Source organism: Salmo salar, chromosome 18 (assembly GCF_965601325.2).
Source record: "Salmo salar chromosome 18, fSalSal1, whole genome shotgun sequence".
Classification (NCBI taxonomy): Eukaryota; Metazoa; Chordata; class Actinopteri; order Salmoniformes; family Salmonidae; genus Salmo; species Salmo salar.
Window position 1 is genome coordinate 98,102,117 of NC_138308.1, and position 16,079 is coordinate 98,118,195.

At 44.8% G+C, this 16,079-nt stretch overlaps 1 protein-coding gene across 1 annotated transcript in view; it reads right to left on the reverse strand.

Moving 5' to 3' along the window:
- The window catches only part of LOC106578162 (broad substrate specificity ATP-binding cassette transporter ABCG2), a 40,478-nt gene extending 28,213 nt beyond the window's left edge, over positions 1-12,265 (reverse strand). The window contains exons 1-2 of the mRNA XM_045711411.2: positions 12,034-12,265; positions 11,484-11,704 (exon numbers count right to left, since the gene is read on the reverse strand). Coding sequence (XP_045567367.1) covers positions 11,484-11,689 — 206 coding nt within the window. The 5' untranslated portion in view covers positions 11,690-11,704; positions 12,034-12,265. The remainder of the gene's footprint in view (positions 1-11,483; positions 11,705-12,033) is intronic.
- Positions 12,266-16,079: the final 3,814 nt, after the last annotated feature.

Genomic DNA, 16,079 nt, shown 5'->3' on the forward strand with positions numbered 1-16,079 from the left:
GAGTACGACTTATTCTATGACACCACCAGAATTTACAACAACAAAAAACTATTTTTAACGGCATTTATTTAGATCAATCATTTTGTCAAAAATTATTTCACCTTTAATTTAACCCTGGGAATATGACTAGTATATTTTTCCTTAAAGCTTTTAAGCAATTAACATAACACGTGCAGTAATTGTATTTTAATTTCAGTAGTTAAATAATAGCAGTTCCAGCTAAAGCAATGGAATATTTTGTGCTTCACTACTCCGTACAGTTGGTGGTGGCAGTACATCAAGAAGAAGATGTTCTAGTTAAAACTTGGATTAGAATCTGTGCCTCACGCGCAGGCAGCCTGCTCGAGCGCATTCGACCATATTCCATACTGCAGTTGGGACAGAGTGCCTGGTAAACTACACAACAGCACTGCTGAAAAACAACAACAGTTGTTAACACAATTTATTTTCAAAAGATTTGACTGCTAAACGGTGGTCCCTGTTCTCCTTCATTCTCGTTTTACTTTGGTAAGTAAAGTGGCAGATTGTTGGGGAGAAAAACATCAAGGAAAGATTTGCTAGCTACCTTAGCTGGGTCATTTTAGCCAGCTACGTTAGCTGGGTCATTTTAGCCAGCTACGTTAGCTGGGTCATTTTAGCCAGCTACCTTAGCTGGGTCATTTTAGCCAGCTACGTTAGCTGGGTCATTTTAGCCAGCTACGTTAGCTGGGTCATTTTAGCCAGCTACGTTAGCTGGGTCATTTTAGCCAGCTACGTTAGCTGGGTCATTTTAGCCAGCTACGTTAGCTGGGTCATTTTAGCCAGCTACGTTAGCTGGGTAATTTTAGCCAGCTAGCTTAGCTGAGTAATTTTAGCCAGCTAGCTTAGCTGGGTAATTTTAGCTAGCTAGCTTAGCTGGGTAATTTTAGCTAGCTAGCTTAGCTGGGTAATTTTAGCTAGCTAGCTTAGCTGGGTAATTTTAGCTAGCTAGCTAACGTTAGCTCTCTGGCTAATCCTCCATGAACATGGTTCATTTTTATCTGTTGTAGGCGTTGGTGTTAGCTAGCTAGCTACGATTTTGATTTCTGTTTATAGCAAGTGTGTGTGAGAGAGAGAGTGAGATGATTACAATAACTTTAGAAAACATTGTCATTTCCACGTTGTCATGCTAACTATGTGTGTGCATCTGTGTGTGAGAGATCGATAGTGAGATGGTACATGAATAAGACCATAAACTAGGCTAATTCTTGAAACGTGTACCCCCAATGGATGTGAAGATTTTCTTGATTCAGAGATCCTTGTGTATTTTGTATATGACAATACCATACATGTTGCCTATCCCATATCCCCCTCAACACTCATTCTGATATTACACCTCTGAACTGCCTTTTTTCAATTCTTGATCCTCTGTTTTTTTGCAGGAATTTTCTAGCTTGGATGGAAGGATGGAACAAAGGGAAGGAATAGAGAAGATATCCAGCTTGCTGACTAAGAATGGAAATAAGACTATGCTTTGCTGTCTAGCTCTCTGTCTGTCTGCTTGACTGCCAGATTGCTGAGAGGCAACATAGGCAACGTACTTTCTAGGCTAAGTCTAACTTAGTGAAGACCTTAGGTAATGGTTAATCATGATTCGTCTCCGTCTTTACAGTTCCTGAAACGTGCTATTTCCAACATATCCAACTGAAATAGCAGCGCTTCTAGTAACATATCCAACTGAAATAGCACCGCTTCTAGCAACATATCCAACTGAAATAGCACCGCTTCTAGTAACATATCCAACTGAAATAGCGCTGCTTCTAGTAACATATCCAACTGAAATAGCACCGCTTCTAGTAACATATCCAACTGAAATAGCACCGCTTCTAGTAACATATCCAACTGAAATAGCACCGCTTCTAGTAACATATCCAACTGAAATAGCACCGCTTCTAAAAATATAAGATTGTAAAGCAAATCAAAACCTATTTTTAACTCAGCTTTTTTTTTTAAGTGCAAAACCATTGTGTCCTGATTCAACAGAATGTAAAGTCATGTAATGTTTCTCCCATTTCTCTCTAACTCTTTCTCCCTGTCGCTCACTCAAACACTTGAGCAATTGCAGAGGAGAGGAAGATATTTGACAGTTACACCCATTTACAACAATGTTTGTTGCAGGATTCACATGACAGACATAACTTTTGAACAATACTATTTTATTATTGTCTCTTTATTGCCTCTTTACTCACACTTACATTTTTGGGGATTTTGTCCGGGACAATGTCCTCAGGATTATGGAGCGGTGTGTCTATAAAAAAATGTATTACGATTAAGCAAAACTTTAAATGGACATTTGAGATAATATAAGACAAAATCTGGGAAACCAGGCCTGGTATTCATAGCTGACTCTGAAAAGGCTTTTGATAAAGTACGGCTGGAATTTATATATAAATGCCTGGACTATTTACAATTTGGAGAATCTCTTATATAAATGGGTTAAAGTTATGTATAGTAACCCTAGGTGTAAAATAGTAAATAATGTCTACATCTCAGAAAGTATTACACTGTCGAGAGGAGTAAAACAAGGTTGTCCACTGTCAGCATATATATTTATTATGGCCATCGAAATGTGATCTAACAATAATATCAGGGCTTAAAAACAAAAAAAGGCGTCATTGTACGCTGACGATTCATGTTTTCTTTCAAATCCGCAATTTGGCTCCCTGCACATTCTCATAGAGGATCTCAATATATTTTCTAAGCTCTCTGAATTAAAATCGAATTATGATAAGTGTACTATATTACATATTGGATCACAAAAAAAAAAAATACAACTTTTACATTACCGTGTAGTTCACCAATAAAATGGACTGACGGGGATGTGGACATACTCGGTAAACATATCCCGAAATAAACAAATGATCTCACTGCAATACATTTTAATAGAAAGTTAGCCAAATTAGAAACACTTTTGCTACCATGGAAAGGACAACACCTGTTTATTTGTGGAAAAATTGCCCTGATTAATTATTTAGTCATATCCCAGTTTACCTATTTATTTATGGCCCTGTCTACGACTTGTTTTCCAAATTATATGAGCAAAACAAATTTTCCACTTTATTTGGAGTGGCAAGCCAGACAAAAATAAACAGGCCTATTGGAGGGCATAAATTATTAAATATGAAAGCATTAGACCTCCCACTAAAGGCTTCAGTCATACAAAAGCTATACATAAATCCGAACTGGTTCTCTAGCAGATTAGTAAGAATGTCTCACCCCATGTTCAATAACGGCCTTTTTCCCTTTATTCAGATTACAATCTCTCACTTCCAGTTATTTGAAAACGTAATTATCTCCAAAATATCGCTATTTTTAAAACAAGCAATATAAAGCTGGTTGCAATTTCAGTTTAACCCACCAGAAAATACAGAACAAATATTAAAAGAAATATTGTGGTTAAACTCAAATATACTAAATGATTAAAAACAAACATTTTAAGATTACATTTTTTAGAAACGGTATAATTTTTGTAAATTATATCATAAATAGGACTGGTGGAATTATGTAAAAAAAAAATATGGAAATGTCTGCTCTATCCAAAATTACAATCAAATGATTGCAGCATTACATCAAAAATTGAGGAGGCAAGTGGAAAGAGGAGAAGGTAAGGAACTTGTCTGTTGGCTTTAAAGACCAGAACTGTCTGAAGTTGTGGTTGTGATAAAATTGTGATAAATAAAAAAAATACCTGTTTAATTTAAGGACCAACATTTTGTACAGCTGCGCCATACAGGAGATTTTTGATGTACCGATTCTATGGCAACATGGAACTGATAGACTAAACAACGCCGGATTGAAAACTTTTAGATTTTCCAATTATTATGCAACACTCTTGCAACCGATAGAATGATACAACCATCCCAGCTCTGCAGATTTTGCTGTGAAGAGACAGAATCATTAGATCACTTGTTTTGGTAGTGTCCATATGTAGTTTGTTTTTGGTCGCATGTTCAGGAATGGCAAAAAAAATTGCAACATTTACTTGGAGCTACGGTAACACTGCAAATAGCAATACTGGGTGATTTTAAAAGTCATAGTATATCGTTCAATATTATAATAAGACTTGTTTAACTTTAATTTACAATCTGTAGAAACTATGAGAATAGAAAGGTTCAGAACTTTTGTGAAACATCACAGCACAGTAGAAAAATATATGGAAATTAAATATCAAAACTGGATGGTGTTCAGAGATAGATGGGAGGGGTTGAGGGGAGCTGAAGGATGGGACTGGACGGTGTTCAGAGATAGATGGGAGGGGTTGAGGGGAGCTGAAGGATGGGACTGGATGGTGTTCAGAGATAGATGGGAGGGGTTGAGGGGAGCTGAAGGATGGGACTGGACGGTGTTCAGAGATAGATGGGAGGGGTTGAGGGGAGCTGAAGGATGGGACTGGATGGTGTTCAGAGATAGATGGGAGGGGTTGAGGGAGCTGAAGGGTGGGACTAAAAACTAACAAAGAAGAGAGTATATCAGGTGATGTTGTAGGTAGGGAGTATATAATGAGGTAGATCAGGTGATGTTGCTGTAGGTAGGGAGTATATAATGGGGTATATCAGGTGATGTTGTAGGTAGGGAGTATATAATGGGGTATATCAGGTGATGTTGTAGGTAGGGAGTATATAATGAGGTATATCAGGTGATGTTGCAGTAGGTAGGGAGTGTATAAGGAGGTATATCAGGTGTTGTTGTAGTAGGGAGTATATAATGAGGTAGATCAGGTATTGCCGCTGTAGGTAGGGAGTGTATAATGGGGTATATCAGGTAATGTTGCTGTAGGTAGGGAGTGTATAATGAGGTATATCAGGTGATGTTGCAGTAGGTAGGGAGTGTATAATGAGGTATATCAGGTGATGTTGTAGGTAGGGAGTGTATAATGGGGTATATCAGGTGTTGTTGTAGGTAGGGAGTATATAATGAGGTATATCAGGTGATGTTGCTGTAGGTAGGGAGTATATAATGGGGTATATCAGGTGATGTTGTAGGTAGGGAGTATATAATGAGGTATATCAGGTGTTGTTGTAGGTAGGGAGTGTATAATGGGGTATATCAGGTGTTGTTGTAGGTAGGGAGTGTATAATGGGGTATATCAGGTGTTGCTGTAGGTAGGGAGTACATAATGGGGTATATCAGGTGTTGCTGTAGGTAGGGAGTACATAATGGGGTATATCAGGTGTTGCTGTAGGTAGGGAGTATATAATGAGGTAGATCAGGGATTTCTGCTGTAGGTAGGGAGTGTATATCAGGTGATGTTCACCTCTCACACACACACACACACTATAGTTAATAATTACACACAGCAGCTAAAAAAAAAAGCGGCTGGTTATATGACTATGTAATGCCTACTGTAAACACACAGACTGCTCGCTCTTACACACACACACACACCACACACACACACACACACACACACACACACACACACACACACACACACACACCTGATCACTCAGGTGATGGGTCAACACCGACAGCACAACACCTACAGTTTCTAAAATGGAATCCACCTGTGAGAAATTCAATTGCTTGGACATAATTTGGAAAGGTCCAACAGTTGACAGTGAATGTCAGAGTTAAAACCAAGCCATGAGGTCGAAGGAATTGTCCTTAGAGCTCTGAGACAGGATTGTGTCGAAGGCACAGATCTGGGGAAGGGTACCAAAACATTTCTCCAGCACTCAAGGTCCCCAAAAACACAGTGGCCTCCATCATTCTTAAATGAAACAAGTTTGGAATCACTCAGATTATTCGTACAGCTGGCCACCCGGCCAAACTGAGCAATCGGGGTAGAAGGGCCTTGATCAGGGAGGTGACCAAGAACCCGATGGTCACTCTGAACAGAGCTCCAGAGTTCCGCTGTGGAGATGAGAAAACCTTCCAGAAGGACAACCATCTCTGTAGCACTCCATCAATCAGGCCTTTACGGTAGAGTGGTTGACGGAAGCCACTCCTCAAGAAAAGATGGCACATCACAGCCCGCTTGGACTTTTGCAAAAGGCGCCTAAAGACTCTCAGACCATGAGAAACAAGATTCTCTGGTCTGATGAAACCAAGATTGAACTCTTTGGCCTGAATACCAAGCATCACATCTGGTGGAAACCTTGCACCATCCCTACAGTGAAGCATGGTGGTGGCAGAATCATGCTGCGGGGACTGGTAGACTAGTCAGGACCTCAGAATGGGGTCAAGGTTCACCTTCCAACAGGACAACGACCCTAAGCACACAGCCAAGACAACGCAAGAGTGGATTCGGGACAAATCTCTGAATGTCCTTGAGTGGCCCAGCCAGAGCCCAGACATGAACCCGATCAATCTCTGAAGAGACCTGGAAATAGCTGTGTAGCAACGCTCCCCATCCATCCTGAAAGAGCTTGAGAGGCTCTGCAGAGAAGAATGGGAGAAACTCCCCAAATACATGTTTTCCAAGCTTGTAGCGTCATACCCAAGACTCGAGGCTGTAATCGCTGCCAAAGGTGCTTCAACAAAGTACTGAGTAAACGGTCGGAATACTTACGTAAATGTGATATTTCTAGAACCTGTTTTTGCTTTGTCATTATGGGGTATTGTGTGTAGATTGATGAGGGGGGGGGGAATTATTTAAAAAAAATGTAGAATAAGCCTGTAACCTAACAAAATATGGAAAATTCAAGGGGTCTGAATACTTTTTGAAGGCACTGTTTAATTTCTTCTCGTATCTTTCCACACGCTCTCCTCCTCTCAACTTTTTTCCTTCCCTTGTGGACTTCAGCTGTCTGTGACCAGGCGATAAAAACATTTCTAAGGCAAACCTTCATATCATAACCAGTAATCGCTAAACACAGCCTACATCATTGTCACGTCATAGTCAACATAGCCACTAAAATGAACGTGTTAGTAAACCCGCTACAATTATGCAGTACAGGTTACAGTCAGCAGCAAGCAGTTTATCAGATACGCTGGCGGGCCCCGGTGGCAATACATTTATAAAACTAAAAGCTTACCTTGACTTGGAAGAGTTCCTGTGTCAGATAGCCATATCCAGCTAGCTAACAGAGCATCCTTCTTTGTTTGAGCCGGGTGTTTGAGTAAGCTAAACTAGCTAGCTTCATTTGACACTAGCTAAGCAAGTGAAAAAAAATGTTTTACTATGAAATATAGCTAGCTCTCCCACTCTCTCTCTCTCTCTTGCTTCTCCTTAATTTTGGAGAAAAAAAAATATTCAAAACTGTTAAACTATTGTCTTTCTCTTTGAGTCAACTGCTCATCACATTTGATGCACTGCAGTGCTAGCGAGCTGTAGCTTATGCTTTCAGTACTAGATTCATTCTCTGATGCTTTGATTGGGTGGACAACATGTCAGTTCCTGCTGCAAGAGCTCTAATAGATTGGAGGACTTCCTTCGGAAGTCGTCATAATCACTGTGTCAGTCTATGGAAGAGGGTGAGAACCATGAGCCTCCCAGGTTTTGTATTGAAGACAATGTACCCAGAGGAGGACGGAAACTAGCTGTCCTCCGGCTACACCATGGTGCTACCCTACAGAGTGCTGATGACCTTCATTGCAAAACAGTGTGTTTAATCAAGTATTTGGTGATGTGAATGTATTTAGTATAGTTTTATCTAAAGTTTTAGTACAGTAATAGTAACATCCTAGGTGATCCACTGGGAGACACGCCTACTCCCAGCTCCCCCTCTCCAGTCTCCCATGGTGACCCACTGAGAGACACGCCTCCTCCCAGCTCCCCCTCTCCAGTCTCCCATGGTGACACACTGAGAGACACGCCTACTCCCAGCTCCCCCTCTCCAGTCTCCCATGGTGACCCACTGGGAGACACGCCTCCTCCCAGCTCCCATGGTGACCCACTGGGAGACACGCCTCCTCCCAGCTCCCCCGGTGCCCCTGGGGCCACGCCTCTCCCAGCCCCTGGTGACCCACTGAGAGACACGCCTCCTCCCGCTCCCAGCTGCCCCGGGGCCGCCTCTCCCAGTCTCCCATGGTGACCCACTGGGAGACACGCCTCCTCCCAGCTCCCCCTCTCCAGTCTCCCATGGTGACCCACTGGGAGACACGCCTACTCCCAGCTCCCATGGTGACCCACTGGGAGACACGCCTCCTCCCAGCTCCCCCGGTGACCCACTGGGAGACACGCCTACTCCCAGCTCCCATGGTGACCCACTGGGAGACACGCCTACTCCCAGCTCCCATGGTGACCCACTGGGAGACACGCCTACTCCCAGCTCCCATGGTGATCCACTGGGAGACACGCCTACTCCCAGCTCCCATGGTGATCCACTGGGAGACACGCCTACTCCCAGCTCCCATGGTGACCCACTGGGAGACACGCCTACTCCCAGCTCCCATGGTGACCCACTGGGAGACACGCCTCCTCCCAGCCCCCCTCCCAGCTCCCATGGTGATCCACTGGGAGACACGCCTACTCCCAGCTCCCCCATCGGTGACCCACTGGGAGACACGCCTACGCCAGCTCCCATGGTGACCCACTGGGAGACACGCCTCCTCCCAGCTCCCCCTCTCCAGTCTCCCATGGTGACCCACTGGGAGACACGCCTACGCCAGCTCCCATGGTGACCCACTGGGAGACACGCCTCCTCCCAGCTCCCCCTCTCCAGTCTCCCATGGTGACCCACTGGGAGACACGCCTCCTCTCAGCTCCCCCTCTACAGTCTCCCATGGTGACCCACTGGGAGACACGCCTACTCCCAGCTCCCATGGTGACCCACTGGGAGACACGCCTACTCCCAGCTCCCATGGTGATCCACTGGGAGACACGCCTCCTCCCAGCTCCCCCTCTCCAGTCTCCCATGGTGACCCACTGAGAGACACGCCTCCTCTCAGCTCCCCCTCTCCAGTCTCCCATGGTGACCCACTGGGAGACACGCCTCCTCCCAGCTCCCCCTCTCCAGTCTCCCATGGTGACCCACTGGGAGACACGCCTACTCCCAGCTCCCATGGTGACCCACTGGGAGACACGCCTCCTCCCAGCTCCCCCGGTGACCCACTGGGAGACACGCCTACTCCCAGCTCCCATGGTGACCCACTGGGAGACACGCCTACTCCCAGCTCCCATGGTGACCCACTGGGAGACACGCCTACTCCCAGCTCCCATGGTGACCCACTGGGAGACACGCCTACTCCCAGCTCCCATGGTGATCCACTGGGAGACACGCCTACTCCCAGCTCCCATGGTGACCCACTGGGAGACACGCCTACTCCCAGCTCCCATGGTGACCCACTGGGAGACACGCTTACTCCCAGCTCCCATGGTGATCCACTGGGAGACACGCCTACTCCCAGCTCCCCATCGCCGTGACCCACTGAGAGACACGCCTCCTCCCAGCTCCCCCTCTCCCAGTCTCCCATGGTGACCCACTGGGAGACACGCCTCCTCCCAGCTCCCCCTCTCCAGTCTCCCATGGTGACCCACTGGGAGACACGCCTCCTCCCAGCTCCCCCTCTCCAGTCTCCCATGGTGACCCACTGGGAGACACGCCTACTCCCAGCTCCCATGGTGACCCACTGGGAGACACGCCTACTCCCAGCTCCCATGGTGATCCACTGGGAGACACGCCTACTCCCAGCTCCCATGGTGACCCACTGGGAGACACGCCTACTCCCAGCTCCCATGGTGACCCACTGGGAGACACGCCTACTCCCAGCTCCCATGGTGACCCACTGGGAGACACGCCTCCACCCAGCTCCCATGGTGACCCACTGGGAGACACGCCTCCTCCCAGCTCCCATGGTGACCCACTGGGAGACACGCCTACTCCCAGCTCCCATGGTGACCCACTGGGAGACACGCCTACTCCCAGCTCCCATGGTGACCCACTGGGAGACACGCCTACTCCCAGCTCCCACGGTGACCCACTGGGAGACACGCCTACTCCCAGCTCCCACGGTGATCCACTGGGAGACACGCCTACTCCCAGCTCCCATGGTGACCCACTGGGAGACACGCCTCCTCCCAGCTTCCACTCTCGACGTGACTCCCAATGGATCAACATGGGAGATTGTTTGTTGTTACATGTTGAAAGTAATTTCTTATATAAGATAATGGACTTATGAAAGCAGGGGATTTCAGGATAGCACTGGCCCATGACCCCAGCGTGTGTGTGTGTGTGTGTGTGTGTGTGTGTGTGTTCTCCTGCTGAGCCTCAGAACCAGTCCCTTTCCTTCCTCTGATTCAATAGGTATTATTTAGGAAATATCTGGGTTTAATATTATTTAGGGTAGTGTGTGTGTGTGTGTGTGTGTGTGTGTGTGTGTGTGTGTGTGTGTGTGTGTGTCTGTGTGTGTGTGTGTCTCCTCCTGCTGGTCTCCTGAACCTGCTTCCTTCCTCTGATACAAAAGGTAAAGTTTAGAGTCATGTGTTTGATCTGAGTGGTCTTTTATGTTATCATGTACGTCCCCCTTCCTCCCCAGGTGAATTCGCTTCACACACACAGTAGCACAACACACAGGTTGTGTCATTTAACAGACGCTCTTATCTAGAGCCACTTCCAGTTCATTTAGAATTCAACCATAGAATTCTATAAGCCACTTCCAGTTCATTTAGAATTCAACCATAGAATTCTAGTCTCCCCATTATAATAGGATCATTATAATAGGATCATTATAATAGGATAAGAAAGCATTCTCTCAGACTGATATGGTACCTCTGTAAAGACCACAGACTATAGTAAATTGATATGGTCGGGGTGGTACACAGAAGATAGCCCTATTTGGTAAAAGACCAAGTCCATATTATAGCTAGAACAGCTCATATAAGCAAAGAGAAACGACAGGTATGATGGTGTGGGGGTTGCTTTGCTAGTGACACTGTCTGTGATTTATTTAGAATTCAAGGCACACTTAACCAGCATGGCTACCACAGCATTCTGCAGCGATACGCCATCCCATCTGGTTTGCGCTTAGTGGGACTATCATTTGTTTTTCAACAGGACAATGACCCAACACATCTCCAGGCTGTGTAATGGCTATTTGACCAAGGAGAGTGATGGAGGGATGCATCAGATGACCTGACCTCCACAATCACCCGACCTCAACCCAATTGAGATGGTTTGGGATGAGTTGGACCTCAGAGTGAAGGAAAAGCAGCCAACAAATGCTCAGCATATGTGGGAACTCTTTCAAGACTATTGGAAAAGCATTCCTCATGAAGCTGATTGAGAGAATGCCAAGAGTTAGCAAATCTGTCATCAAGGCAAAGGGTGGCTACTTAGAAGAATCTCAAATATATTTAAAAATATATATTTGTTTAACACTTTTTGGGTTACTACATGATTCCATATGTGTTATTTCATAGTTTTGATGTCTTAACTATTATTCCACAATGGAGAAAATATTAAAAATATAGAAAATTCCTTGAATGAGTAGGTGTGTCCAAACCTTTGACTGGTACTGTATATTATATATATATATATGTATATGCCTGATTAAATCTCAACAACAGCATCGAGTCGACTTACTTCAGATCTACGAGAATGTCTTTGGTGGTGGTCTTCCTCTTCATACACAGACAGCCGCTCCTCTGCGTCACTTTATAGTGGATGTTATGGAAACTAACGGTTGAACCTTGAAGGGACTTGGCGGTACCAATAGACTCATATTTAGGAGTCCCGTTAGTTCCGGTGTCCTCCATCTCCGGGTTCTGGCTGTTTAACTGCTCCGACATTCTGACGGTGCTCTCCTATTAGAGAAATAACAGGGATATGTCTGTCAGAAATCAGACAGCGAGGTAGCCTGTGGGAATAATTATAGAGGACATGTCTGTTTGAAATGAGACAGCGAGGTAGCCTGTGGGAATAATTATGACGGGTGCATTTGGCTGGTTTCTTTCTGCAACAGTAAAGTGATATAATGTAAACATTGCCTATTGCTCTCTACCGTTCCCATCTGAAAGTTAAACAACTGTAACATCTATTCACATTCATTAATTATCGTTCAAAAAAACAAAAACATTTTCAGTCACCAATAATTGTTCAATCAAAAATAAGCTACATATTTAGTGTCACTTACCCCTGCGCTTGTAACGGAAAGTTGACGCTAAACTACTAACGTTACTCTCTGTCAACCAATGTAATCCTCCTTGCGGTGGACTCTGTACCGTGCGTTGTCTAACCTATCTGGAGAGATATGTATGTGGTGTTGGTGTCTTCAGCACGTTTTGTAGTTTTACAGCCCTGCCGTGCGGCCAGAGTTTGATAAGAGGAAACCGCTACATAACAGAAGGACAGCGGCTTGATCAGCGGCAAGGATATATATATACGTCCCAAATGGCGTCCCTACACAGTGTAAACCCCAATCTGCTGTCAATGCAATTTTTTGTTGTTGTTGAGGAAACCTGTTTTACTTAATATATCTGAGTACAGTTACTAAAAGTGATATTGTAGTCATTACTCAAAAGTGATAAGCTGTTTTGTATAAGTTTGAACATTTTGAACAACACCCCCACTAAGCCACGCCTCCAATAACATTTTCCCATTGACTAAATTTGTTTGCGACAGAAGATTTCCATCCAATTGGTTGTTATTTTTAAGCTTTACCCTAATACAGTGGCCTGAAACTCATGGTTTTACAGGCCACATCAGGAATGCAAGTAGGGTTGCAAAATTCCAGTAACTTTCCCAGATCTTTCAAAAAAAATCCTGGTTGAAGGATTTCCATTTACCTTCCAACCTGGATTTTAAGAAGATTTTTTGTTGTTGTTGAAATTTACCAGAATTTTGCAACCCTACCTGCAAGTCAAAGTGGCTTGCAAAGTGATATGTAATTCCTCTTGGAATCCAGCCAGAGTTAGGATATCCGAGAGTTTACATTTTTAATCAACCACAAACTGCATTCAGAATGACTGCCAGCGTTAGGAACGGTGTGAGGGGACTACCATTTTTAAACTGGAACAACAACAACTGATTGGATTAGTTTAGAAGAAAAAAATACGTTATTTATCTTTGTGTGGCATTAGATTAATCAATAAATCATTCAATGTACATGCCATAACACAGAAATTAAAAAAAACAATTCCCCCCCCAAATCTACCTACAGTAGAGAATGCTGGGTAAAATAGTTAATTTGTTATCATAAAATGAAATTAGTTTTAGTTTATGTGATTTCTCATTTAGTTTTAAGTCAGTACCACAACTTTTTTTTTTAATGTAATAATTACTTTTAATTTACTTTGAGTTAAATTTACTAAAAGTATTTATGTTAAAAATGCCTTGGGGTTTATATTTATGATCAGGGCCCATGTAGGGAATGTGGTGCCATTTGGAATTTAACCATGGCTTGTCTGTTTATGACCGAAACACATGTACTCACCTCTGGCTGGCCGTAAAATGGGATTGAATAATTTCCTTTTATAGCGAGGGTTTTGTAACAAGAAATAAGAGGCTCTCAACTACACGCGTTGTAGACCTAACGTCCTGGCCCAGAGCTACCTTAAATAAGGGTTACACCTTATTACACACACACACACACACACACACACACACACACACACCTGTTTATGGCAGGCATGACCTCTCACACAAAATCCCATTGTGTGTGTGTGGCCGTGCAGCGCTAGGTTCTCTTATACAACGTCAAATGTTGTACACATGTTATCTGGCAGGAGAGAGAGTTTGTTCAATGTACTAAGGGCGTGGACGGGCTCTTCCTTTTGTTAACTATCTGAATGTGTATCCTAAATTGTATTCTATTCCCTATATAGTGCACTACTACTGATCAGGGCCCATTGGCATTATATTCCCTATATAGTACACAACTTTTGTCCAGGGCCCACAGGGTTTTTCCATGGCCAAAGGAAGGGCCCAACATTGTAAAGTACAGTTACACAACCTCAATACGTCTCTCTACCATTGAGCCACTAGAGCGTGCTATCTATCTATCCATCTCACCACCAGCGAAAGAGTGAGATAGAGAGAGAGAGGGTGCTATCTATCTCACGACCAGAGAAAGAGAGAGTGCTATGTGTCCGTCCGTCCGTCCGTCTGTCCGGCCGCCCGTCCGTCCATCTATCCATCTATCTCACACCACCAGCGAAAGAGATAGTGAGACAGAGAGAGATAGTGAGAGAGATAGAGCTAGAGAGAGGGAGAGAGATAGAGACAGAGAGATAAACAGAGAGATAGAGACAGAGAGGGAGAGAGATAGAGACAGAGAGACAGCGATAAAGAGCTATACAGTACCAGTCAAAAGTTTTAGAACACCTACTCATTCAAGGGTTTTTCTTCATTTATACTATTTTCTACATTGTAGAATAATAGTGAAGACATCACAACTATGAAATAACACATATGGAATCATGTAGTAACCAAAAAAGTGTTAAACAAATCGTATTATTTTTTATATTTGAGATTCTTCAAAGTAGCTACCCTTTGCCTTAATGACAGATTTGCTAACTCTTGGCATTCTCTCAGCACCACACTACAGACCAGAACACTGAGCTGTAGTCAATTAACAGCATTTTCACATAAGTGTTTGTTTTGTCCAGGTGGGAAAGGGCAGCGTGGAACGCGATTGAGACTGCGTCATCTGTGGATCTGTTTGAGCGGTATGCGAATTGGATTTCCGGGATGATGTTGTTCATGTGAGCCATGACCAGCCTTTCAAAGCACTTCATGGCTACCGACGTGAGTTCTACGGGGAGGTAGTCATTTAGGCAGGTTACCTTTGTATTCTTGGACACAGGGACTATGGTGGGCTGCTTTAAACATGTGGGTATTACAGACTCGGTTAGGGAGAGGTTGAAAATGTCAGTGAAGACACTTGCCAGTTCGCGCATGAACTGAGTACACACCCTGGTAATCCGTCTGCCCCCGGGGCCTTGTGAATGTTGACCTGTTTAAAGGTCTTGCTCACATCTGCTATGGAGAGCGTGATCACACAGTCGTCTGGAACAGCTGGTGCTCTCATGCATGCTTCATTGTTGCTTGCCTTGAAGGGAGCATAAAAGGCATTTAGCTCGTCTGGTAGGCTTGCTTCACAGGGCAGCTCGCAGGTGGGTTTCCCTTTGTAGTCCATCATAGTTTGCAAGCATTTACATTACATTTACATTTAAGTCATTTAGCAGACGCTCTTATCCAGAGCGACTTACAAATTGGTGCATTCACCTTATGATATTCAGTGGAACAACCACTTTACAATAGTGCATCTAAATCTTTTAAGGGGGGGGGGGTTAGAAGGATTACTTTATCCTATCCTAGGTATTCCTTAAAGAGGTGGGGTTTCAGGTGTCTCCGGAAGGTGGTGATTGACTCCGCTGTCCTGGCGTCGTGAGGGAGCTTGTTCCACCATTGGGGTGCCAGAGCAGCGAACAGTTTTGACTGGGCTGAGCGGGAACTGTGCTTCCTCAGAGGTAGGGAGGCGAGCAGGCCAGAGGTGGATGAACGGAGTGCCCTTGTTTGGGTGTAGGGCCTGATCAGAGCCTGAAGGTACGGAGGTGCCGTTCCCCTCACAGCTCCGTAGGCAAGCACCATGGTCTTGTAGCGGATGCGAGCTTCAACTGGAAGCCAGTGGAGAGAGCGGAGGAGCGGGGTGACGTGAGAGAACTTGGGATGGTTGAACACCAGACGGGCTGCGGCGTTCTGGATGAGTTGTAGGGGTTTAATGGCACAGGCAGGGAGCCCAGCCAACAGCGAGTTGCAGTAATCCAGATGGGAGATGACAAGTGCCTGGATTAGGACCTGCGCCGCTTCCTGTGTGAGGCACGGTCGTACTCTGCGAATGTTGTAGAGCATGAACCTACAGGATCGGGTCACCGCCTTGATGTTAGTGGAGAACGACAGGGTGTTGTCCAGGGTCACGTCAAGGTTCTTAGCACTCTGGGAGGAGGACACAAGGGAGTTGTCAACCGTGATGGCGAGATCATGGAACGGGCAGTCCTTCCCCGGGAGGAAGAGCAGCTCCGTCTTGCCGAGGTTCAGCTTGAGGTGGTGATCCGTCATCCACACTGATATGTCTGCCAGACATGCAGAGATGCGATTCGCCACCTGGTTATCAGAAGGGGAAAGGAGAAGATTAATTGTGTGTCGTCTGCATAGCAATGATAGGAGAGACCATGTGAG